Source organism: Pristiophorus japonicus, chromosome 13 (assembly GCF_044704955.1).
Source record: "Pristiophorus japonicus isolate sPriJap1 chromosome 13, sPriJap1.hap1, whole genome shotgun sequence".
NCBI lineage: Eukaryota > Metazoa > Chordata > Chondrichthyes > Pristiophoridae > Pristiophorus > Pristiophorus japonicus.
In genome coordinates, this window is record NC_091989.1 from 25,943,266 (window position 1) to 25,970,667 (window position 27,402).

The window sequence follows — 27,402 nt, forward strand, 5'->3', positions numbered from 1 at the left end:
CCTTGTCGTCTGTATGACTGATGTGGCAGAGACTGTACCCATCAGGTTACGCAAAGAGCCTCAATATAGTAGCTTTACTTCAATGCTGCAGTTTGAAGGGAAGGGAATCTCTCACTGAAGAATACCGACTGCAGTTAATCCTAAATTTGCAGAGAATGCAAATCTAAAATAGGACAAATTTATGCAACCAACTAAATATAAGGAATTCCATTAAAGTCAGTGATGTTTGGAAAGTGGCCACCTCATCAATCATTAACAGCAAGAGCTAGTGTCAGAGATCAGGGCACGGGTGGTGAATTCTAAATACATCACAGAGGAGATCCCTACAATCATACAAAGGCCTAACAATTTAATTATCCCTGATATACCCCACACCCCTCACTGTAACACACTGATAGACCCCACAGTCCTCACTAACACTCATAAATGGCAAGTAACATTCACGTCACACAAGTGCCAGGCAATGACCATCTCCAACAAGTGAAAGTCTAACCACCACCCCTTGTTATTCAACAGCAATACCATTGCCGAAGACCCCACTATCAGCATCCTGGGGGTGACCATTGACCAGAATCTTAACTGGACCAGCCACATAAATACTGTGGCAACAAGACAGGTGAGAGGTTCGGTATTCTGCGGCGAGTGTCTCACCACCTGACTCCACAAAGCCTTTCCACCATCAACAAGGCACAAGTCAGGAGTGCGTTGGAATACTCTCCATTTGCCTGGATGAGTGCAGCTCCAACACAAGAAGCTTGACACCATCCAGGACAAAGCTACCCGCTTGATTGGCACCCCATCCACCACCTTCAACATTAACTCCCTTCACCACCAGCGCACCGTGGTTGTAGTGTGTACCATCTACAAGATGCACCACAGCAACTCGCCAAGGCTTCTTCGAAAGCATCTTCCAAACCCACAACCTCTACCATTTAGAAAGACTCACACTCATATATACCCCATCCCTCACTAACACTCGGATATACCCCACATGCATTACTGTAACTCTCTGATACAGCACACACCCTCAAAGTAACATTATCAGATATATCCCACTCTGCTCATGCCAGGACAGTCAGTCCTGCTTGCTATAAACACAAGGCCAGTGCTGTTGTAGACATGCAATCTGCTCAATTAAAATATATTGTAGTTTGGCCGATGAATCATTCAGTAAGTATATAAATGAATCAATGTTCATGGCTGAGATGATTCGAAAGGTTAATTAAAAGTGAGCAAGACAGCTGACTGAGATATGGATCTGCAACTGTTCTGAATATTTAACCTAGAAAAGATTAAGTACTTCCTAGTCTGAACCTGGGGTACTAACTGGATGGGCAAGCAGGTGGAAAATACAAAATACAAGTGTGATTATGTATAAAATAAGCAAGTAATGAAAAGCGAGAAGGGCCGAAATTGCCCTCCGCCCCAAACGGGGTGCACTTTCCATTTTTTAAATGTTCCAGGGAAATTCAGTTCCTTGGGTTTTTTTGGAGTGGGGCGGATGTGGGATTATCAGCGGGGCAGAAAGGTGGGCAAGTCGGAACGGCTGTCACTCCAAGTCATCAGCACGCACTGATGGCGTCAGTGCGATGCAGATGTGCTGCATCACAACGTTCCTCTCCTTCAGTTAAAGGGGTGAGCCGCTGCGAACTCTGCAGCCACTTTAGTGGCAAACACTGGGCCACCAGGGAGGGTTTCAGCCGGGCCAAACACGTGGCCACCATTTTTGGGCCGACCTGGCAGTTGGACGACAATTAAAATAAAATGGCAGTCGCAGCAGTGCGCCCTCCCCTTTAAGATCAGACACGCCGCCCAGCCAAGTGAAGCTTCCCACCGGGGAAAGCTATTGGGGCACTGAGTGGCAGCTGATCCGCTCCTGTGGGGCAATTTCAAGCAGGGCAATTTCCCACACGGGGCGGAAAGGGGGTCGCCGCTGGTCGGTAAGGGGTCGGCGTGTGCCCAATGGAGCGGGAAGATGACCAGGAAGGTCCTGTACACTGCTGCAAACATAAAGGAGGGCGAAATTTCAAAATGGTGGCCCCTCTGCGCCGACCAAGCGGTGAGTCCTTATCGACCTGTGGCCGCCTTTTTGAGGCGGTTATGGCTCTTATAGAAAGGGGAAATTTCCGCCCTAGAGTGTGAGGTGGATTTTACAACCTCGTGGAATCCAGCCAGATTGTTTTCATGATCAGCTTTGTGCCCACCCATTTAGATGTGTTCCTCGAGGGTAGGTGGGGTTGAGGAATATGGGGAGGTGGAGTGTTAGTGGTGTTGAGGGATTATGATGAGAAGGAGGATAGATGGATTTGAGGATTATGAGGAGAAGGTATGTAGATGGGATTGAGGGATATGGTGAGAAGGTAGGTAGGTGGGGTTGAAGGATATAGGATGAAGGTGGGTTGGTGGGGTTGAGGGATTTGATGAGAAGGTGGGTAGATGTTCTACTCTTTTTCAGCCCCTAGCCTGCTCTAATATTCCTGTTTTATACTATGGGAGCTGAACTATTAATCCAGCAATCGCGAGTTCAAATGACAGTTTGAGAACTTAAATTCAGTTAAAAAAAAATCTGGAAAATAAGGAGCTGGTATCAGTAAAAGTGACTATGTAGCTGTTGGATTGTTGTAATGTCCATTAGGGAAGGAAACTTGCCATCCATACCTGGTATGGCCTATACGTGACTCCAGTCCCACACCAATGTGCTTGAGCCTTAACTCCCCACTAGGGTTGGGCAATAAATGTCAACCTTGCCAGCAATGCCCACATATCAAGAATGAAAAACTAGCCTTTGAAGCCAAAATCCACTGAAAGAGGAGATAAGCTGCTGGAAGGTTACGGTCATGCTGGATAAAAAAAGTACTCCCATTCAGCGCCCATTCCCGATGTGTTCAGGCTATTACTCAGGCTGTCTATTATAGGGAGGCCACCTCATTACCATAAAATCTGGCATGTTGAGTCCTGTGTAGAGTTCACGTATAGGGTCCCACTGTGCTCCATGCTGACTCATGGCATGTCATCACAGTAAACAACTCAACAACAACTACAACAACTTTTATTTATATAGCACCTTCAACGTAGCAAAATGTCCCAAGGTGCTTCACAGTAGTGATAAGACAAAAACAGATAAATTTGACACCGAGCCACAGAAGAAGAAATTACAGCACATGACCAAAAGCTTGGTTAAAGAGGTAGATTTTAAGGAGCGTCTTAAAGGAGGAAAGAGAAGTAGAGAGGCGGAGAGGTTTAGGGAGGAAGTTCCAGAGCTTAGGGCCCAAGCGACTAAAGGCACAGTCACCGATGGTTGAGCAGTTATAATTAGGGCTATTCAAGAGCGCAGAATTTGAGGAGCGCAGACATCTCGTAGGGTTGTGAGGCTGATAGATTACAGAGATAGGGAGGGGCGAGGCCATGGAGGGATTTGTAAACAAGGATGAGAATTTTGAAATTGAGGCGTTGCTTAACCGGGAGCCAATGTAGATCAGCGAGCGCAGGGGTGATTGGTGATCGTAACTTGGTGCAAGTTAGGACTGATGAGTTTTGGATGACCTCAAGTTTACATTGTGTAGAATGTGGGAGCCCAGCCAAGAGTGTATTGGAATAGTCAAGTCTAGAAGTAACAAAGGCATGGATAAGGGTTTCAGCAGCAGAAGAGTGAGGCAGGAGCAGAGGCGATCGAGGGTACGGAGGTGGAAATAGGCGGTTTTAGTTATGCCGCAGATATGTGGCCGGAAGCTCATTTCAGGGTGAAATATGACGCCTAGGTGAACAGTCAGATTTAGCCTCAGATAGATGCTAGGGAGAGGGATGGAGTCAGTGGCTAGGGAACGCAGTTTGTGGCAGGGACCAAAAACAATGGCTTCCGTCTTCCCAATATTTAATTGGAGAAAATTTCTGCTCATCCAGTACTGGATGACGGATTAGCAGTCTGACAATTCAGAGATGATGGAGGGATCGAGAGAAGTGATGGAGAGGTAGAGCTGGGTATCGTCAGCGTACTTGTGGAAACTGACTCCGTGTATTCGGATGATGGGTCCCTTGCAGTCGGATTCAGGTGAATTTATAATGGGGAACAAAGAAATGGCAGACCAATTGAACAAATACTTTGGTTCTATCTTCACGAAGGAAGATACAAATAACCTTTCGAATGTACTAGGGGATAGTGGGTCTAGTGAGAATGAGGAACTGAAAGATATCCTTATTAGGCAGGAAATTGTGTTAGGGAAATTGATGGGATGAAAGGCCGATAAATCCCTGGGTCCTAATAGTCTGCATCCCAGAGTACCTAAGGAAGTGGCCATAGAAATAGTGATGCATTGGTGATCATTTTCCAACAATCTATTGACTCTGGATCAGTTCCTATGGACTGGAGGGTAGCTAATGTAACGCCACTTTTTAAAAAAGGAGGAAGAGAGAAAACGGGTAATTATAGACCGGTTAGCCTGACATCAGTAGTGGGGAAAATGTTGGAATCAATCATTAAGGATGAAATAGCAGCCCATTTGGAAAGCAGTGACAGGATCGGACCAAGTCAGCATGGATTTATGAAAGGGAAATCATGCTTGACGAATCTTCTCGAATGTTTTGAGGATGTAACTAGTAGAGTGGACAAGGGAGAACCAGTGCATGTGGTGTATTTGGACTTTCAAAAGGCTTTTGACAAGGTCCCACACAAGAGATTGGTGTGCAAAATCAAAGCGCATGGTATTGGGGGTAATGTACTGACATGGATAGAGAACTGGTTGGCAGACAGGAAGCAGAGAGTCGGGATAAACGGGTCCTTTTCAGAATGGCAGGCAGTGACTAGTGGAGTGCCGCAGGGCTCAGTGCTGTGACCCCAGCTCTTTACAATATACATTAACTATTTGGATGAAGGAATTGAGGCTGCAGGTTAGGTGAGTGGGCAAATGCATGGCAGATGCAGTATAATTTGGATAAATGTGAGGTTATCCATTTTGGGGGCAAAAACACGAAGGCAGAATATTATCTGGATGGCGGCAGATTAGGAAAAGGGGAGGTGCAATGAGACCTGGGTATCATGGTTCATCAGTCACTGAAAGTGGGCACGCAGGTACAGCAGGCAGTAAAGAAGGCAAATGGTATGTTGGCCTTCATAGCTAGGGGATTTAAATATAGGAGCAGGGAAGTCTTACTGCAGTTGTACAGGGTCTTAGTGAGGCCTCACCTGGAATATTGTGTTCAGTTTTGGTCTCCTAGTCTGAGGAAGGACGTTCTTGCTATTGAGGGAGTGTAGCGAAGGTTCACTAGACTGATTCCAGGGATGGCTGGGCTGTCATATGAGGAGAGACTGGATCAACTGGGCCTTTATTCACTGGTGTTTAGAAGGATGAGAGGGGATTTCATAGAAACATAAGATTCTGACGGGACTGGACATGTTAGATGCGGGAAAAATGTTCTCGATGTTGGGGAATTCCAGAACCAGGGGACATAGTGTTAGGATAAGGGGTAGGCCATTTAGGACTGAGATGAGGAGAAACTTCTTCACTTAGAGTTGTGGACCTGTGGAATTCCCTGCCGCAGAGAGTTGTTGATGCCAGCTCATTGGATATATTCAAGAGGGAGTTAGATATGGCCCGTACGGTTAAGGGGATCAAGGGGTATGGAGAGAAAGCAGGAAAGGGGTACTGAAGGAAGGATCAGCCATGATCTTATTGAATGGCGGTGCAGGCTCGAAGGGCCGAATGGCCAACTCTGCACCTATTTTCTATGTTTCTATGATATCGCCAAGGGGCAGCATATAAGATGAGAAATAGAAGGGGGCCAAGGATAGATCGTTGGGGGACACCAGAGGCAACAATGTGGGAGTGGGAAGAGAAGCCATTGTTGGAGATTTTCTGGTTACTATTAGATGAAACCAGGTGAGTGCAGTCCCACCCAACTGGACGATGGTGAAGAGGCGTTGGAGGAGGATGGAGTGGTCAACTGTGTCAAAGGCTGCAGAGAGATCCAAGAGGACGAGGAGGGATAGTTTACCTTTGTCACGGTCACAAAGTATGTCATTTGTGACTTTTATGAGAGCTGTTTCGGTACTGTGGCAGGGGCGAAAACCAGATTGAAGGATTCAAACATGGAATTCCTCAGGGACTCTGAAGGCCTCAAGTCCCTGCGGCTACTAATACAGGACACCTACCATGATTCTACGAGCCCATCTACTACACCCCAAACTGTATCAAGGTTATCTGGGTCGAATGAGAGAGAGCGCCAGCAAGAGAGGCAGAAATTGCCAGCTTGATTGGGCCACCCCAACAAGCTGAGATCTCACCTTTGTGACGTATTCCCAGGTTAGACTTGCCAACACTCACATTGCTGCAATGAAGGAAGGACAAAAGAGTTTGCTCGACGACTGTAGGTAAACGTGAGAGGGAGGGAGAACTGCATTTATAAGGGCTTATGTTTCAAATTTGTGTTAATCTGCACGAATGTGTGTGTGTCTGGCAAAGTGGACGTCAGACGGTGGTGGTGGTCCTTCTTGTTTTGCAATAGTGATTTGGTACATCTGTGTGTTGCTATGCCATTTGAGAGAGCAATTACAAGTCAATCACGTTGGTGTGGGATTGGAGTCACATATAGGGTCAGACTGGGTAAGGACAGCAAGTTCCCTTCCATTAAAGGATATCAGTGAGTCAGTTGGGTTTTTAATGATAATCAGACAGCTTGATTGTCACTTTTACTGAAACCAGCTTTTTATTTCCTGACATTATTGTTTTTAAAAAAAATTGAATTTAAGTTTAAAACTGCAATGGATTGATTTAAGCTTACGTTCTCTGGATTATTAGTCCAGTAACATAATCATTATGTGTATGTCTGAGTGCTTGTGTATGAGTGTGAGACTACCCTATGAAATGCCAAGCTGCTAATGAAACTGGTGCAATGAAAGTTCATCATAAATTGGATGTGATATAAAGATTTTCAGCAGCTCAGGAGGAGTCCCTATCAGTACAGTGAACTGGCTTCTTGTTAGAACATGGGATGCATGGTTACAGGTGGTGGAACCACATTCACATCAACACTGTCCCTGATTTTACTTGTAGCCTGAAGGCTCCTTCTGTATTACCTCAAGGGCCACTGACCATGCAAAACCCTGCTCAGCTAACGACAGAGAAATTGCTGTATTCACTGAGGCCGAGATCTGAGAAATTATTTCTCCAGCTGTAGGCCTTTGTGAATCTGGCAGATTTACTTTGGGATTTCAACGAACTGTGTGTCAGCAGCCATTGGGGCCAGCACCGACTTCCCACAGCACAGAACAGCCTGAACCCCTCAATTTAGTCAGAGACCCCTACAGCTGCTGGGACCCAAGAGGACTGTCAGTCCCATTATACACAGTCACTGCTGGGACAGTCAGTCCTGGGACAGTCAGTCGTGTTATACGCACAGTCAGTGCTGCGACAGTCAGTGCTGTTATACATACAGTCAGTGCTGTTACAGTTCATCTATTTACAGAGACCGTGCAGTTCATCATCCTACACCTACTGTACTGATGTGATTAGAATATTGGAGGCACAATATAAAAGTGAATTACGCATGCTCTGAATTTTAAAAACCCCAGATGAAATCGTACATGAGCTAAAAGGATCTATGCATTGAGTACAATCTGCAATCTTCACTGTATTACACACTATAATCTACAGGATGTTTTGCTTATACAGGTATATAACAAAGCAGCAGAAAGTACATTACAATACAGAGTACATAAATACTCTAAAGTTTAATTTATAATATACCAACCATATATGCAGAATGTAGTCTGTAATTCACAGGACATATAGAAAGAAAGGACTTGCATTTAGAAAGCACCTTTCATGACTTCGGAACATCCCAAAGTCCTTCACAGCCAATGAAATACTTTTCTGAAGTGTATGTAGTGTATTATGTAGGGAAACATGGCAGCCAATTGGCAAGATCCCACTGACAACGAGATACATAACCAGATCATCTGCCTTAGTGATGTTGTTTGAGAGTTAAATATTGGCCAGGACACCAGGAAAAATTTCCTTGCTCTTCTCTTATGTGCATTCGAGAGAGCAGACGGTACATAGAAACATAGAAAATAGGTGCAGGAATAGGCCATTCGGCCCTTCGAGCCTGCACCACCATTCAACAAGATCATGGCTGATCATTCCCTCAGTACCCCTTTCCTGCTTTCTCTCTTTACCCCTTGATCCCCTTAGCCGTAAGGGCCATATCTAACTCCCTCTTGAATATATTCAATGAACTGGCATCAACAACTCTCTGTGGCAGGGAATTCCACAGGTTAACAATTCTCTGAGTGAAGAAGTTTCTCCTCATCTCAGTCCTAAATGGCGTTCCCCTTATCCGAAGACTGTGTCCCCTGGTTCTGGACTTCCCCAACATTGGGAACATTCTACCTGCATCTAACCTGTCCCGTCCTGTCAGAATCTTATATGTTTCTCTGAGATCCCCTCTCATCCTTCTAAACTCCAATGTATAAAGGCCCAGTTGATCCAGTCTCTCCTCATATATCCGTCCTGCCATCCCAGGAATCAGTCTGGTGAACCTTCACTGCACTCCCTCAATAGCAAGAACTTCCTTCCTCAGATTAAGAGACCAAAACTGAACACAATATTCCAGGTGAGGCCTCACCAAGGCCCTGTACAACTGCAGTAAGACCTCCCTGCTCCTATACTCAAATCCCCTCGCTATGAAGGCCAACATAGCGAAGTTTCACCAGACTGATTTCCGGGATGGTGGGACTGACCTATCAAGAAAGATTGGATCAACTGGGCTTGTATTCACTGGAGTTCAGAAGAATGAGGGGGGACCTCATAGAAACATTTTAAAATTCTGACGGGTTTAGACAGGTTAGATGCAGGAAGAATGTTCCCAATGTTGGGGAAGTCCAGAACCAGGGGACACAGTCTAAGGATAAGGGGTAAGCCATTTAGGACCGAGATGAGGAGAAACTTCTTCACCCAGAGAGTGGTGAACCTGTGGAATTCTCTACCACAGAAAGTAGTTGAGGCCAATTCACTAAATATATTCAAAAGGGAGTTAGATGAAGTACTTACTACTAGGGGGATCAAGGGGTATGGCGAGAAAGCAGGAATGGGGTACTGAAGTTGCATGTTCAGCCATGAACTCATTGAATGGCGGTGCAGGCTAGAAGGGCCGAATGGCCTACTCCTGCACCTATTTTTCTATGTTTCTATGTTTCTATACCATTTGCCTTCTTCACCACCTGCTGTACCTATATGCCAATTTTCAATGACTGATGAACCATGACATCCAGGTCTCGTTGCACCTCCCCTTTTCCTAATCTGCCGCCATTCAGATAATATTCTGTCCGCGATTTTGCCCCCAAAGTGGATAACCTCACATTTATCCACATTATACTGCACCTGCCATGCATTTGCCCACTCACCTAACCTGTCCAAGTCACCCTGCAGCCTCCTAGCATCCCCCTCACAGCTCACACCGCCACCCAGTTTAGTGTCATCCGCAAACTTGGAGATATTACACTCAATTCCTTCATCCAAATCATTGATGTATATTGTAGAGAGCTGAGGTCCCAGCACTGAGCCCTGCGGCACTCCACTAGTCACTGCCTGCCATTTTGAAAAGGACCCGTTTATCCCGACTCTCTGCTTCCTGTCTGCCAACCAGTTCTCTATCCATGTCATTATATTACCCCCAATACCATGTGCTTTGATTTTGCACACCAATCTCTTGTGTGGGACCTTGTCAAAAGCCTTTTGAAAGTCCAAATACACCACATCCACTGATTCTCCCTTGTCCACTCTATTAGTTACATCCTCAAAAAATTCCATAAGATTTGTCAAGCATGATTTCCCTTTCATAAATCCACGCTGACTTGGACCGATCCTGTCACTGCTTTCCAAATGCGCTGCTATTTCATCCTTAATAATTGATTCCAACATTTTCCCCACTACTGATGTCAGGCTAACCGGTCTATACTTACCCGCTTTCTCTCTCCCTCGGTTTTAATGTATCTTCCAAAAGATGGCCACTCCAAATGTGGAGCACTCGCTCAGTACTGCACTGGAGTGTCAGTCTGGATTATTTGCTCAAGTCTCTGGAGTTGGACTTGAACCCATGACCTTCTGACTCAGAGTTGAGAGAGTGCTACAGCTGAAACTTCCAATGCACTGTTCAGGCTGTAAAATTCAAACTAAAACATATTGAAAATCTGACATCTGCACACAATTACTTTATCAACTTATCGCATTATAAATTCCTCTGTTGACCTCTTGGTCGCCAATGCATTAAATTTTAAAAATTCCTTCATCCCTCCCTATCTTTGAAACCTCCTCGAGCCCTATAACCTTCCTCAAACTTCTATTATTTTGATTGGTTTTGCCTTTTGTGCATCTCCTCTCCTCTTTGCCGTACCATTGGTGGCCATGACTTCAGCCGCCAAGGCCCCATGCTCTAGAATTCTGATCCTAAACTCTCCACTTACCTCTCCTCCTTAAAACCCCCTTCTGTAACCAAGCTCTTGGTCACCCCTTCTAATATTTCCTTCTTTAGCTCAGTATATATTTTTTTTGATTATGCCTCTGTAAAGCACCTTGCAATGTTTTTCTATGGTAAAGATGCTAAATAATTGCAAATTGTGGTTGCATCTACATTGCATTACTGCCTGCATTCACTTGCCATGCTGTAGTAACACCCTCCTGGAAGCGGTGGCTCTGTAGCACAATAATTGGCGATGTTCTGAGGTCAGCTAATCCAGAGTATCCTTTATATAAACCACCCGAATCCCTCGATTAGATTTCTCACTCCCGGGTATCTGCTGTTCTATATATAAAAATCACCCAAAACCCTCGATTAGATTCCAGCCTGCACAATCCTAGTTCTAAACTCTGGCGGTCTGTGCTGAGCTAGCTGACATACATTGGGCCTCTGCTAAGGCTGGTATAATTTGCCACTGCACCACTGGGTTAGAGAGGGGAAAACATTAGCCAGGGTTTCCATTCCTGGCTGAGTTGGTGTGCATGTTTGGATATGAGATGAGAATGTAATTCAGCTGTGATGCCCTTCATGGTCAAACAACCCACCAAGTCTCACATTCTAGGCTTGCACAGCACTGCTGGTTAGGAGAAGACTGCCACCAGATTGAGAGAGACAGAGAGAGAGAGGCAGAGACAGAGACCCGCAGAGATACAAACAGTACGAGAATCAAAGAGCATGATATAGACAGACAGAGAATTGGAGAGAATAATACAGACTGAGACAGTAAGAGATGGACAGAAACAGAGAGAACAGGCAGACAGTGGGAAAGACAGAAAGAAAGAGCATGAGACAGACAGCAGCACATGGGGGAAGAGAGTGTTTGAGATGTAAAGTGGGAGGAAGTAAGGAAGTGGGAGAAGGAAGGCATTAGAGGAAGGAAAAGGGTGAGATGCAGGGAAACTGGAATGGCAATAATTTAATTATTCCTCCTGGTAATTCTTAAGAGAAAGGTTCCATGTTAGTTAAGAGGGTCTCAGTTGGTCTCCATAGATCTATGGTGTATTAAAGTGTTTCAGACAATCCTTTGCACTTCTGTGGTGTCTAAGTTGGTCTCGGGCAGCCCTTGGCAGTTGTACAGTGTGTCTGAGTATCACAGACTAACTCCCCACAGTTGCATAATGTATATGGAAGGTTCTTAGCCGACTCCTCACAGTTCTAGTGTACAAGAGGTTCAACCCTTGCAGTTTTATCACATGTGAAATGAATCTGGGACTAGTCCTAAGCACTATAGTGTATAGTCTGAGACAATCCTTCATAGTTACATAGTGTGAGATCCTCTCCATGCACTAATCTAAGGCACTCATGTCTTCACTGTGATGGGTTAATATAAGATCCTCTCACATAATACAGAACTGTGAGTGGTCAGGTGAGACCCTCTCACACAGAGGTTTGAACAAAGACCTCCTAAAAACAATAGAACTTCAAGGGGTTGGATGAGACCCTCTCCTGTACACCAGGCAATTGCAACGGCTGAATGAAATGAACTCTGATGTTATATAACTGCAAGAGATGGGCTGATACCATTGCATTATTACAACAGAGGAAGGAGTTAAGCATCCAGAAGTAACACAGATAATTTTAGTAAATAAATGAACAAGCTTCAACCAACGTGCACAAACATGCTGTAAGTCACAATTCCAAAGAAAAATTAAACCTTTTTGTGTTCCTGGCACTCACTTAACCTTACTGGCTGACAAACAAAATACTCCAATCCAGAGGGCTGGGGAAAGAACAGTCACCTCTTGGCGTCTTTCAGCTGGAACCATAAGTTAGAAAGCGGAGCCTGGGCTCTGAGGTAAGGCAGCTCCTGTCCAACCCATTGCTACAGCCAGAATTAATGGAACACTGAGTGGCAGAGCCCAGGGTTTGAGAACAGTTCACGCATGGCTGGCCTCTCTCATTCTTTACACCAAACATACAGGCACACAGAGAGGGAAAGAAACACAGTAGAACAGGACAGTTTGAACCTCAAACCCTGGTCCCAAATGCTTTGACGTTAAGGATCGGTGGGGACAGAATACAAGTAAAAGTGAGAGGAGAAAAAAACATCACATTTACCTTTGCCATGAGAGTGAACCTCTGCATGTGGCATGTAAGGAGGATGCAGAAATGGAAAAGTGATAAATACATTTTGGCTAAAGAATGGAGCTGGAAAGTTATAAAGTGAACTTAATCTGATTCCATAATTTCAATTTTTGTGCAATTGAGATATAATTTAGAGCTGGGTGAGCATGCACTGAGGCTCAGGGAGAGTTCAGTAGCTTGCAGAAGGGAGAGGAAGAGTGAGAATTAGAGGGTTCAGCGGCATGGAGATGGGGCAGATGGCAGGTGAGCAAAGTGAGTGAAGGATAGAAACATAGATATGGTTTAGCACCATAAGAAGTATAGATAAAGATAGATGAGTCCAGCACCATGAAGAGAGGACACACAGCGAGAGATAGAAATGAGTTCAGCACCATGGAGAGGGGACAGATAGAGAGATGGAGGAGTTCAGTACCACGGAGGAGAGAGGTGGAGGGTCCAGTATCATGGAAAGGGAAGAGATAGTAGTGTCACTGAAATAGTGAGCAATAGAGTGAGGGAGATAGTGAGCGTTAGAGTGTGAACGATAGTGGGAGACAGAGAGATAGTGAAAGATCGAGGCTTCAGCACTTTAAACAGAGTGGGGACCGTACTGACCTTTGACTCGCTCCCCTCGGTGCAGCAGTATCTCGCCCTCTCCCTGGGGCTGGTAGGGCTTCACCACGATGAAAGTCCGTCCCGGGACCGCACTGTACAGCTTGCGTTTGGGTCCTCTGTGCACAGCGGCGGCGGCTGGAATCGGGCTGGGCTCGGCGCTCACGGTACTCGGGCTGTAAACAAACACATAGGTGACAGTGGTTCTTCCGGGCCCGGAGCCGGAGGCGGGGGCCGTCCCTTCCCACATCCTCCGCGACCTGTCAGGGGACAGGGAACAGCGGCTCACTCAACTCGGCCTCTCCCGGCCAGAGCGCTCGGACACCGAACGGAAGCCGGCTCCGCTGTCATCGCTAGTCTGAGGAGGGCTATAATGTCGCTGGCCGCGGCCGGGGCTGCTCCATCCTCCCCCGGCCGGAGCGCCTCACATGCCAGCGCTGAATACCCGCTCCGGCTCTCCGCTCACTCCCGGGCTGGCTGCAAACTAACGCCCCGCCTCCTACCCAGCCTGGCCCGCCCACTCCCGGGCTGGTTGCAAACTCACGTCCCGCCCACTACCACCACTCAGCATTGCCCTGGCCTCCATTCACTCTGGGCTCGCTGGGGGGGCTGCTGGCCCTGCCCTCACATACGCCCATTGGTTCGCTGGCTCCGCCCAGCGGCTGCCCGGGCCCGCCCCTACACTGCCCGGGAAAGGGCATTTACCGTGTCCCTCCCCTCCCCACTCTCTGCACCCTCAGCAACTGAATCTGAGCAACAGTCTATAGATTCAGGGCACGGGATACAATGGCAAAACTTTTAAAAAGTGGTCCTTATGATTAGAGTCCTCCTCAAAAAAAAATCTCCGCTGGAAAAACTCTAAAGATAGCCCTAACAGGGCGACTCTCTCTTTAAAGGGGGTCCAAACAGGGAAATCCCCTCTTTATAAGGGGCCTATATGGTGAGACTCCCTCGAGGTTCACGTGATGAGATTCCCCTTTCAAAAGGGTATAGGGCCCAGATGCTGAGACTCTAACTTTTACCCAAAAAGTTTTTGCAGCTCAAAGTTTCTATAATATTCTGAGAAGACCCACCCCTTCACTTCATTTTGAAAATGGAAAATACTTTGGTGATTACGCAAGATTGACAGCTAATAACACAGCTCACAGTGGATAACTGTGACAAGTACAAGGCCCTCATTGAAAAGACTGACATATAATACACTTCATGTCTTTGTAGCATTCTTTAGCAAAAGTACAGCTACTAAATGCATCCAAAAACGTTTTTTCCCATACTTTCTCCCCTTCCCTCCTGAAGATGCTGACTTCCTTGGACACGATTCCATTGATCCCTAATTCAGGTGACCACTCTTTGGCCTGAATCTTACCAGCCCTGCGAGTGCGAGTTTGGAGGGGCTCCCGCTGTCAAAATTGTCCGTGATTGACAGCGGGGCAGAAGTCCGCTCTGAACCCGCCTCTATGTGAATTTAATCATGTGCTGGCTCTGCCTGCGGTTTGCAGACCCGACACTAAACGGCATGTTAGGCAATTGAGATAGTTAAGAAGCTGCTTAAAGCTATTTAAGCAGCATTTTACCTAGTCCTAAACATTTTACCAAGTTTTTTTTTTACACGGTTTCCATCCCTCGGGGATCACGTCAGGTATGTGTGTTGGGTTCTCAATATCTCTGGAGTGGTTTGACTAGTTGACAGCTGCAGAAGTGGTACAAAAGCTACCATTTCACAGCTGTTCAATTTCGAATCTTAGAAACTGGAGCCTTCAGGATTTGGAATACACTTTTCAGCTTTATGGAGGTTTGAAGTGTTTGTAGTGAACTCTCCATCCAGTATCAAGTCCTTGAAGCAGCCTCTCTCACCATTGACAAATTGCTTCTGTCATCTCAACTTCATCTGCCATCTATTCCATCAGCATCAGTGCTCTTGAAAAAATCTCACATTGATCCTCAGAACCCCACCATGATTAGCCCCAACACCAACATCACTAGGCACACCAGCATCACCAACAACAATGTCAACCTTCTCCGCAATCACCTGATGCTTCACAGCACACAGGGCATCAGAACACGACCACACTGCTGCCTGGGCTGCCAGGGACGACCTCACCATGGCTAGATTTACTTCACTTTATGCTGTACACCCTGGCTGCCACATGATGCGCTAGGTTTGCACCACCCACACCAACACTATATAGCATCCCTACAATGCCCAAACCATTCCATTCACACTCATCACCATTGTGGTGGGGGGTGGGGGGTGGGGAGGGTACCATTATGTCTCACCATTCAAGAAGGCCAAGTTTTGAATATGAAGGTTTCAATGTTTGACAACACATTAGTAAAAACTTTACATCAGCATTAGCAATGACACCCAAGTGTTATCCTTGTGTGTTGTTAATTGGTATGATTGGACAAGGATGAGGGTGAGTGTGAGGGGTGGTTAGTGAGATGGAGATAGAGAGAGAGGAATGGGTGGAGGTGTGAGTAAGGATGTGCAGGAGTAAGGGAGGGAAGGCAGAGTGATCGGGGTGTGATGAGTGACACAGAAGGATGAGGTTGGGTGTGGTTTTGCAATAACGTTTTGTGATCCACTGAGATCATTGAAAGGTTTGCGCCACTGCAGCCAGGTCCTCCTGACGACATCCCTGCTTGTTCACTCCTGTACAATGTGCAATCAGGCTGCGTTGGTGTCCTGGGGAAGTCGCGTCCACCTATTGGAAGGGAAGAGAACCTCTCTGCGTGCTGTGATTACCTCCATAAGCATCTGGACGGTGTGATGGGAGAGCCTGGATGTAGCCATGCACCTTTGTGCAGTGATTGTCAGTATTTGCAGCAGAACACTGACAGCACAACTGTCAAAATGTATTTGGGCACGGTCCCTTTAAGGAAACTTGCTGATGACGTGTCATCAGATGATGTAATCAGACCCACTTCCTTTTAATTGGCCTGGAACTTTGCAGGGTGGGCTTAACAAACTCCAGCCACGTAAAACCTCTTGGACAGAGGCGGATGAAGAAGACAGGAAGATTCCAATGTGCACTCGAAGTCACCCGCCTCGCTCCCAACCCGGCATGAAAAATCGTGGCCTTTATATGCGAGACCAGTCAGTAAATCCTAGATTTTCTGATCAGCATTAAAATAACATCAATGAAAAAAATCTAGCCTCATCCACTAGCTTAAACATCCACTCCTTTACTGGGACATTGTGGCTGCAGTATGTACCACCTACAAGATGCACTGTAGCAACTCACCAAGGTTCTTTAGTAGCAACTCCCAAAACCGTGACCTCCAGCACCTAGAAGGCCAAAGGCAGCAGATGCGTGGGAGCACCACCTCCAAGTCCCACATCATCCTGACTTGGGCATTTATCACCATTCCTTCATCATCGCTGTCTCAAAATCCTGTCACTCTCTCCCTAACTGGGAGAGTGTCTTCATTGCCCGGTTCAAGAAGAAGGCCCACCATCACCTTCTCGAGGGCAGTAAATGAGAGCCTTGCCAGTGACGCCCAAAGCCCGAGAATGAATGTAAAAAAAATCATACTGTGAATAGCTATTCCACTGTGAGGGACAACATGCAGAGCCCAATCCTGCCCTCACCTGACATCCAAAGAAGAGGTCATTGCACAGCAATCAGGACTGGGAACCCTGGCTGATTTCCCCCAAGCCACATGTACTGAGGGCCACTGTAAAATTACAGCCATACAACATTCTCCAATGTAAACAGTCAGACCTGGCATGCAGCATCATTTGCCGGAGTCTGTTTTCTCGCTTGCAAATGAGCAAACAAGCACCATCTGGACTGTAACCGTCTCAGTGGAATATGAGGCAGAATTTACAAAGCATGTCAGCTAAGACACAGTCAGTACAGAAACCCCCTCACTGAGATGCAATATATGCAGGGCTCTCAACCAGGGGTCCGTGGCCCGCCCGGCCCTCCAGCCCCTCTTCCTGTTGGTCTGGAGCTCACATCAGTTACCCAGGCAGTGTGAGCTGAGCTTGCGCAGGCGGTGCTGGCTGATGAAGATGTTACAGGTAAGAAACATAGAAAATAGATGCAGGAGTAGGCCATTCGGCCCTTCAAGCCTGCACCGCCATTCAATGAGTTCATGGCTGAACATGCAACTTCAGTACCCCATTCCTGCTTTCTCGCCATACCCCTTGATCCCCCGAGTAGTAAGCACTACATCTAACTCCTTTTTGAATATATTTAGTGAATTGGCCTCAACAACTTTCTGTGGTAGAGAATTCCACAGGTTCACCACTCTCTGGGTGAAGAAGTTTCTCCTTATCTCGGTCCTAAATGGCTTACCCCTTATCCTTAGACTGTGACCCCTGGTTCTGGCTTCCCCAACATTGGGAACATTCTTCCTGCATCTAACCTGCCTAAACCCGTCAGAATTTTAAACGTTTCTATGAGATCCCCTCTCGTTCTTTTGAACTTCAGTGAATACAAGCTCAGTTGATCCAGTCTTTCTTGATATGTCAGTCCTGCCATCCCGGGAATCAGTCTGGTGAACCTTCGCTGCACTCCCTCAATAGCAAGAATGGCATTCCTCAAGTTAGGAGATCAAAACTGTACACAATACTCCAGGTGTGGCCTCACCAAGCCCCTGTACAACTGTAGTAACACATCCCTGCCCCTGTACTCAAATCCCCTCGCTATGAAGGCCAACATGCCATTTGCTTTCTTAACCGCCTGCTGTACCTGCATGCCAACCTTCAATGACTGATGTACCATGACACCCAGGTCTCGTTGCACCTCCCCTTTTCCTAATCTGTCACCATTCAGATAATAGTCTGTCTCTCTGTTTTTACAACCAAAGTGGATAACCTCACATTTATCCACATTATACTTCATCTGCCATGCATTTGCCCACTATCCAAGTCATTCTGCAGCCTCATAGCATCCTCCTTGCAGCTCACACTGCCACCCAACTTAGTGTCATCCGCAAATTTGGAGATACTACATTTAATCCCCTCGTCTAAATCATTAATGTACAATGTAAACAGCTGGGGCCCAGCACAGAACCTCGTGGTACCCCACTAGTCACTGCCTGCCATTCTGAAAAGTACCCATTTACTCCTACTCTTTGCTTCCTGTCTGACAACCAGTTCTCAATCCACGTCAGCACACTACCCCCAATCCCATGTGCTTTAACTTTGCACATTAATCTCTTGTGTGGGACCTTGTCAAAAGCCTTCTGAAAGTCCAAATACACCACATCAACTGGTTCTCCCTTGTCCACTCTATTGGAAACATCCTCAAAAAATTCCAGAAGATTTGTCAAGCATGATTTCCCTTTCACAAATCCATGCTGACTTGGACCTATCATGTCACCTCTTTCCAAATGCGCTGCTATGACATCCTTAATAATTGATTCCATCATTTTACCCACTACCGATGTCAAGCTAACCGGTCTATAATTCCCTATTTTCTCTCTCCCTCCTTTTTTAAAAAGTGGGGTTACATTGGCTACCCTCCACTCCATAGGAACTGATCCAGAGACTATGGAATGTTGGAAAATGACTGTCAATGCATCCGCTATTTCCAAGGCCACCTCCTTAAGTACTCTGGGATGCAGACCATCAGGTCCTGGGGATTTATCGGCCTTTAATCCCATCAATTTCCTCAACACAGTTTCCCGACTAATAAGGATTTCCCTCAGTTCCTCCTTCTTACTAGACCCTCTGACCCCTTTTATAACTCTCTCTCTATTCCGTCTGAAATCCCTGTAACCATGAATGTTGAGCTGCCATACCTGCCCTTCTTTCAGCCATGTGTCAGTAATAGCTATAATATCGTACTCCCAAATGTCTATCTGTGCTCTCAGCTAATCTGCCTTATTCCCTATTCTCCTTGCATTGAAGTATATACCATTTAATGGTGCCAAACTCTCTATTGTCTATTTTCTAGCCCTTGATTCCTCTGTTTCCAAATTCACTTTCTCCTTTGCTGCCCCCAATTCCAGCTTTGCTTCTCTTCCCACTGAATCTATTCTCCAGTTCCCATCCCCCTGCCAAGCTAGTTTAAACCTTCCCCAGCAACATGAGCAAAACCTCCAGCTAGGATACTGGTCCTGGCTCTGTCGAGGTGCAACCCATCTGGCTTGTACAGATCCCACCTCCCCCAGAAATGGTTCCAATGCCTCAAGAATCTGAAGCCCTCCTGCCTGCACCATTTCTCCAGCCATGCATTCATCTTCTCTATCCTCCTATTTCTGTACTCATCATGTGGATGTCTAAAGTATTAATCAGGCCCTGTCTGGAGTAGAGAGGACAACTTGAGGCACCTCATCAGATGGAGGCTATTACTGCTCCTGAAGGGGATACAAAAGGGACAAAGATGTTGCTGGGTATCAACAGTTAAAGTAATGAGATAACGTTAAGCAATTTGGACTGGTTTTCTTTGGAAAAGACACTTCAAGGTGAAGTATTTGAAAGGTTCTGAAGGCTTAAGCAAACAACAGCTTGCATTTATACCTCAGGATGTCCCAAAGTGCTTTACAGCTAATTAAGTACATTTGAAATGTAATCATTGTTGTAATGTAAGAAATGCGGCATCCAATTTGTGCACAGCAAGCTCCATAAACAGCAATGTCATAATGACCAGATTATCTGTTTTAATGATGTTGATTGAGGGGTAAGTATAGGCCAGGACACCCAGAAGAATTTGCCTGCTCTTCTTCAAAATAGTGCCATGGGATCTCTTACATCCACCTGAGAGGACAGACGAAACATCGGTTTAATGTTTCATCCGAAATGCACCTCAGTAGGTGAATGTACTCTCCTTTGTGACATTAAACTAAAGACGGTAGAAAGATTCCAGGTTTAATCGTTGGTCTGTACTGAATTGACTGATCTTAGTCAGGGCGGCAGGAGACCATCGCTGTTACCTCCTGCATTTCTGGTCCAAGGAAGGGAAAAAAAGGACTGGAATTCTCCCGGTATAATTTATCAAGTCAAATCTTTCATTGTGGTGAATGATTCAAACCCCAGGGGAGACAAGTTTTAAGTAAGAATGGAAGTGAAGGGGAACATTTTCATCCAAAGGGGAATCGAGTTTTGGAATAACTTTCCAGGGAAGGACATTGAAGTGGACAATATAAATAGGGTCAAGAGACAATTGGATGTGCTTCTAGGGAGAGAGGTTCTGAGGGATATTGTGACAAGGTGGGATTAAAGGATATGGCAAGTAAGTGCATAGGTGAGGTTGAGGGATATGGTGAAAAGGTGTGTGGGTGGAATTGAGGGATATGATGAGAAGGTGAGTAGGTGAAGTTGAAGGACATGGTGAACAGGTGATGGTCTTTCGGTTGAGTCGCCGTCTGCCCTGTTGGGTGCACGGAAAAGATCCATGACACTATTTTGAAGAAGTGCAGGGGAGTTCTCACCAGTGACCTGGCCAATATATTTTCCTTGACCAACATCACTAAAACAGGTCATCTGGTCATTTATCATTTTGCTGTTTGTGGGACCTTGTTGTGTGACTTCACTTCAAAAATACTTCATTGGCTGTAAAGCACATTGGAACATCATGAGGTCATGAAAGGCACTATATAAATTATGTTTTCCTTTCTTTTAGGTAATATAAAAGTAGTTGACAAAATGATCAGGGATCTTCTATCACCGTTGCAGAGGTGTCCTTTCACTGGATCCACAGGGGTCCCTGACTGGCTCACTGCCCCATTTAATTACACGGGTTGCGTGGTCCTAATGCCATCCCGTTCCTTACTCTGGCACCAGGGAGGCAACACACCATTTGGGACCCTTGGTTGCAACTGCAAAGGTGCCCGCCTATTCCCCTAACAATGGAGTCCCCTATTACTATTGCATTTTCACATTTCAGTCTTCCCTGTTTCACAGTATTGTGCTTTTGTTCATGGTTGCCCTTTCCTGAGTTATAGTCACTGTCATATGAACAACAGCAGACAGGAAAAGACCCATTGGTCCATCCAGCCTGTCCCACACAACTATGATACCTTGTGCAACACAATGTAAACACTCCCCACCCTACCAAAAGTCATGCAATCTCCTGGGAAAGGTGAAAAGACAGATAAAAACCCAGGCCAAGTAGGGAAAATAAATCTGGAAAATTCCTCTCCAACCCTCTTAAGCGATCAAAACTGGTCCAGGAGATTACTCTATCCCTGATTAACGTTATAAGGTACCTACTTCTTGTACGAGGTGATCTCCGCTCAACCAAAAACCAGTGTTAAGTAGTGAATTACCTGTTCGTTAGTTCTGCAGTCTCAGGAGATCTCTGCACTGCTTCTGAGCTATTTTTCCTTCTCCATTTTCCTTCCACACTAACTTTTAGGTGACTGCCTCTTGAAATACACAATGCAAGATTCCCTCAGCCTCCTAAATGTGACAGAATATCTCCAGCTACTCTGCAAGCTCAGAAATGTTAAGCTTGAGCACAAGCAGTTGGGTGGGACATTTGTTGTATATGCGGCCATCTCAGATACACACAAAGCATCCAGAACCACCCACATTGCACAGGTACCACACATCACAGGCTTCAGCTGTCCCTCCCCATACTAAACTAATTCATTGCTAAAATCAAACAATTAATAAAAGCAAGCATAACTTAAGTGGTTTAATCCTTAAAGTACACTTTTAGGTTGACTGCATCTCAAGCTGAACTCCTACTGAGGTTCAACTCCACATTCTCCTGGCCTTTCACACTCCACTGGCTTCCTGCAGCTCAAGATTAGTCTTTTAGTACGAGTTAGACTATCTTAACTTGCACAAAGGCCCACCCGCTACAGGAAAACAGTCATACAGCAGCTAATCACACTCTTATGTAAAAAATTAATTAACCTATTACTGTCGCACACCAGGTCCCAGTTAATGTACCAAGTAAATAAGTTTAAATAGCTCCTTGTGCTGATCAGTTAAAATGAAACACATTAAACTCAAATTACTGTAAAAGAAATGAGCGAAAATTGCATGCTTATGCTTCAATTATTCTATTTAAGGCAAAACTCCACCCTCCTTTTGCTCTTTTTGCTTTTAGCAGGTAGTTCTTTTAAATAAAGGAGCCCGCCCCACTAACAGTTCTGGGATATTTATTAGCCTGCACTGTTCAAACTGAGGCAATTAATCTGGAATCTTTAAGGAAAGCCCATCTGGGATTTCCAGAGATATTAGCTAAAGTCGGTAGTTCACCAGAATGAAGAAAACAAGTCTCACAATATAAGAAGATTGATTACAATTTAGTGGAGAGTTGTGAGCTATTTGCCAATTACTATACGAGAAGTTAGCAAAGTTTAACAATTGCTGTAAAATATATGTTACATTTCTGTTATTTATTTGGTCCTTTACTGTTGAATAAATTTATGTGGCAGTTAAAGCCTTAAAGAAAAATCTAGTGTGTGCCATTCTGTCACTTCTTGAAGAGAAGGACCATTCTGTGAAGACACGGCATGGAACACTGGACACCCTGTTAGGTATCCGGGGCGTGCTATCAAAACTACCTAGCTGTTAGGTAAGTGTAAACACACTAGAGTGAAGGCTCAGCTACAACAGTGGTATGAGGTACAGGGGCTTATATTATCTAGAGTTTAACAAAATGTTAAAGAGACCGAAAGAAGTAAGTAACAGTAGGTTTGAACAGATGAGCGAGATGGAATATATGAAATCGTTCCTTTGTATTCAAAGTTAGGCAGAAAGCAATTGGAATGTGATCACTGCTTCCTTTATTAAGAACCATTGAACACACATGTGCACAAAGATACTCACACACACTTTATCACTGCATCCTCTTCATAATAACCAGCACACAGACACAAACTCATTCACTCACATGCACACATACACACACATAGAAACAGGAGTAGGCCATTCTGTTCCGTCATTCAATGAGATCATGGCTGATCTGTGATCTAACTCCACATACCCGCCTTTGGCCCAGATCCCTTAATACTTTTGGTTAACAAAAAGCTATCAATCTCCGATTTAAAATTAGCAATTGATCTAGCATTAATTGCCATTTGCGAAAGAGAGTTCTAAACTTCTACCACCTTTTGTGTATAGAAGTGTTTCCTAATTTCACTCCTGAAAGATCTGGCTCTAATTTGTAGACTATTCCCCCTCGTCTTAGAATCCCCAAACAGCTGAAATAGTTTCTCTCTATTATCCTATATGTTCCCCTTAAAATAGAATCATAGGGGGTGAAATTACCCCTTTTTATAGGCCCGTTAGCGCCCGGAGGAGGGGGGCACTACTGCTTCCTGGGAAATTGCCCCGGAGGTTTAGGAGGCACTGTCCTGGCAGCGCCACTTGCCACCTTTTGTGGAATGGGCCGCCATTGTGCAGCCCAGCACTCCATTTTGGGTGCAGAGCTGCTGGCCCGGTCTAACTTATCCCTGGTGGTCCAATGGCGGCCACCAAATGGCCATGCAGAGTGTGCCACGGCCCTCCCCTTTAATTGAAGGGGAGGGGGATTGTAGCGTGTCAGCTCTATGTGGAGCATCCGCATAGCGCCGGCCTCAGCGCAGCGCTACCGTCCCGGGAGCGCTCCTCAAAGGAAGCGGAACACCGGAGACAGTGCTCCAATTCCTTTGAGGGGCGGAGGGCCCAATTCTGCATCGGGGGGTGTAACTTTCGGGTCTAACTAGTATTTTATACAGTTCAAGCATAACCTTCCTGCTCTTGTATTCTGTGCCTCAGCTAATAAAGGCAAGTATTCCGTATGCCTTCTTAACCACCTTATCTACCTGGCCTGCTACATTCAGGGATCTGAAGACATGCACTCCAAGTTCCCTTTGTCCCTCTACATTTCTTAGTGTTCTACCATTTAATGTGTATTCCCTTGCCTTGTTAGCCCTCCCCAAATGCATTACCTCACACTTCTCAGGATTTAATTCCATTTGCCACTGTTCTGCCCACCTGACCACTTCATTGATATCTTCCTGCAGTCTACAACTTTCTTCTTCATTATCAACCACACAGCCAATTTTTGTATCATCTGCAAACTTCTTAATCATACCCCTTACATTCAAGTCTAAATTATTGATATATACCACAAAAAGCAAGGTACCTAGTACTGAGCCTTTGAGACCCCACACAAAACAGCCTTCCGGTCAGAAAAACAACCAGCTTTCTGCATCTGAGCCAATTTTGGATCCAACTTGCTACGTTGTCTTGGATCCTATGGACTTTTACTTTCATGACCAGTCTGCTGTGTGGGACCTTATCAAAATCCTTGTTAAAATCCATATACACTACATCAAACGCACGAACCTCATCGACCCTCTTTGCTACCTCCTCAAAATATTCAATCACGTTAGTCAGGCATGACGTTCCTTTAACAAATCCATGTTGACTGTCCTTGATTAATCCGTGTCTTTCCAAATGAAGATTTATCCTGTTCCTCAGGAGTTTTTCCAATAATTTTCTCACCACCAAGGTTAGGCTGACTGGTCTGTAATTACTCGGTCTATCCCTTTCTCTCTTTTTAAACAACGGTACAACGTTAGCAGTCCTCCAGTCCTCCGGCACCACACCTGTAGCCAGAGAGGATTGAAAAATGATGGTCAGAGCCTCTGCTATTTCTTCTTTTGCTTCTCTTAACAGCCTGGGATACATTTCATCCAGAGATTTATCCACTTTCAAAGCTGCTAAGCCCCTTAATACTTCCTCTCTCATGATACTTATCTCGTCTAATATTTCACACTCCTCCCTAATTGCAATGTCTGCATCGCCCCTCTCTTTTCTGAAAACAGACGCAAAGTATTCATTGAGAACCATACCTGTTATGTATGTAAACCTGTAATTACCATGTCTAACCACCAGAGGGCTTATCCCCTGGAGTCCCAAGGGATCCCACAATCCCTTGGGAGCACCTGTATATAAGAAGGTCTCACAGGCTGGAGAGGCATTTTGAGATCTGTAATAAAGGACTATGGTCACACTTACTCTAAGCTTGCAGTATCGAGTCTGACTCTTCATTCAAGACATAACAACTGGCGATGAGATACAGATGATGAACGCCACCACAACAATGCAGAGAACTGTGGGCATCCTGGAGAAATTTTCAGAGGGAGATGATTGGGAAACCTTCGTGGAGCGACTTGACCAATACTTCGTGGCCAACGAGCTGGAAGGAGAAAGGAGTGCGGCAGTTCGGGGAGTTCGGAGAGGCGGGAGTGAGTCGGAGGCAAGCCTATGAAAGCCCCAATGCGCGGCAGTTCTGGGAGTTCGGAGAGACGGGAGTGCATTGGAGGTAGGCCGATAAAAGGCCCAACGCGGCAGCAGTTCAGGGAGTTCGGTGAGGCGGGAGTTTATTGGTGAGGCCTACCGGTGCAGCTGCAGCAGGGAGGCAAAAAAGTAGAAAGAAATCGAAAGGTGACGTCACCGCCAAGGGAGTAAGTGATTGGCTGGTGATTGGTGAGTAGTTTTTCTTTTTCTTTTCTTTATCAGTAAGTAACCTTTTAACATTGTTGTTGCCCAGTTAGGTTAATCTAAAGGTTAAGTCATGGCAGGACAGCTCGGACACGTATTATGCTCCTCCTGTAATATGTGGGAACTCAGGGACGCTTCCTGTGTCCCTGACGACTACGTGTGCGGGAAGTGTATCCGCCTGCAGATCCTGATGGACCGCACTGCGGCACTGGAGCTGCGGGTGGATTCACTCTGGAGCATCCACGATGCTGAGAATGACGTGAATAGCACGTTTAGCGAGTTGGTCTTACTGCATGTAAAGGGTACACAGCCAGATAGTGAATGGAAGACCAACAGGAAGAGCAGTGCAAGGAAGGTAGTGCAGGGCTCCCCTGTGGTCATCCCCCTGCAAATCAGATACACCGCTTTGAGTACTGCTGAGGGGGATGACTCATCAGGGGAGAGCAGCAGCAGCCAAGTTCATGGCACCGTGGCTGGCTCTGCTGCACAGGAGGGCAGGAAAAAGAGTGGGAGAGCGATAGTGATAGGGGATTCGATTGTAAGGGGAATAGATAGACGTTTCTGCGGCCGCAACCGAGACTCCAGGATGGTATGTTGCCTCCCTGGTGCAAGGGTCAAGGATGTCTCGGAGCGGGTGGAGGACATTCTAAAAAGGGAGGGAGAACAGCCAGTTGTCGTGGTGCACGTTGGTACCAATGACATAGGTAAAAAAAGGGATGAGTTCCTACGAAATGAATTTAAGGAGCTAGGAGCTAAATTAAAAAGTAGGACCTCAAAAGTAGTAATCTCGGGGGAGTGTTTGCTAGTGCTGTTGAGGGGGATGACTCATCAGGAGTGGGCAGCAGCAGCCAAGTTCATGGCACCGTGGCTGGCTCTGTTGCACAGGAGGGCAGGAAAAAGAGTGGGCGAGCGATAGTGATAGGGGATTCAATTGTAAGGGGAATAGATAGGCGTTTCTGCGGCCGCAACCGAGACTCCAGGATGGTATGTTGCCTCCCTGGTGCAAGGATGTCTCGGAGCGGGTGGAGGACATTCTAAAAAGGGAGGGAGAACAGCCAGTTGTCGTGCTGCACGTTGGTACCAATGACATAGGTAAAAAAAGGGATGAGTTCCAACGAAATGAATTTAAGGAGCTAGGAGCTAAATTAAAAAGTAGGACCTCAAAAGTAGTAATCTCGGGATTGCTACCAGTGCCACGTGCTAGTCAGAGTAGGAATCGCAGGATAGCTCAGATGAATACGTGGCTTGAGCAATGGTGCATAAGGGAGGGATTCAAATTCCTGGGGTATTGGAACCGGTTCTGGGGGAGGTGGGACCAGTACAAACTGGACGGTCTGCACCTGGGCAGGACCAGAATCAATGTCCAAGGGGGAGTGTTTGCTAGTACTGTTGGGGAGGAGTTAAACTAATATGGCAGCGGGATGGGAACCTATGCAGGGAGACAGAGGGAAATAAAATGGAGTCAGAAGCAAAAGATAGAAAGGAGAATAGTAAAAGTGGAGGGCAGAGAAATCCAAGGCAAAAAACAAAAAGGGCCACATTACAGCAAGATTCTAAAGGGGCAAAGTGTTAAAAAGACAAGCCTGAAGGCTCTGTGCCTCAATGCGAGGAGTATTCGGAATAAGGTGGAAGAATTAACTGCGCAGATAGCAGTTAACGGATACAATGTGATTGGCATCACGGAGACATGGCTCCATGGGGACCAAGGCTGGGAACTCAACATCCAAGGGTATTCAGCATTTAGGAATGATATTCAGAAAGGAAAAGGAGGCGGAGTGGCATTGCTGGTTAAAGATGAAATCAATGCAATTGTA

General features: G+C 45.9%; 1 protein-coding gene across 1 annotated transcript in view; it reads right to left on the bottom strand.

Moving 5' to 3' along the window:
* Positions 1 to 27,402, bottom strand: part of shank3a (SH3 and multiple ankyrin repeat domains 3a) — a 1,463,579-nt gene that overhangs the window by 667,205 nt on the left and 768,972 nt on the right. Inside the window, exon 12 of the mRNA XM_070897277.1 lies at positions 13,189 to 13,361. Coding sequence (XP_070753378.1) covers positions 13,189 to 13,361 — 173 coding nt within the window. The remainder of the gene's footprint in view (positions 1 to 13,188; positions 13,362 to 27,402) is intronic.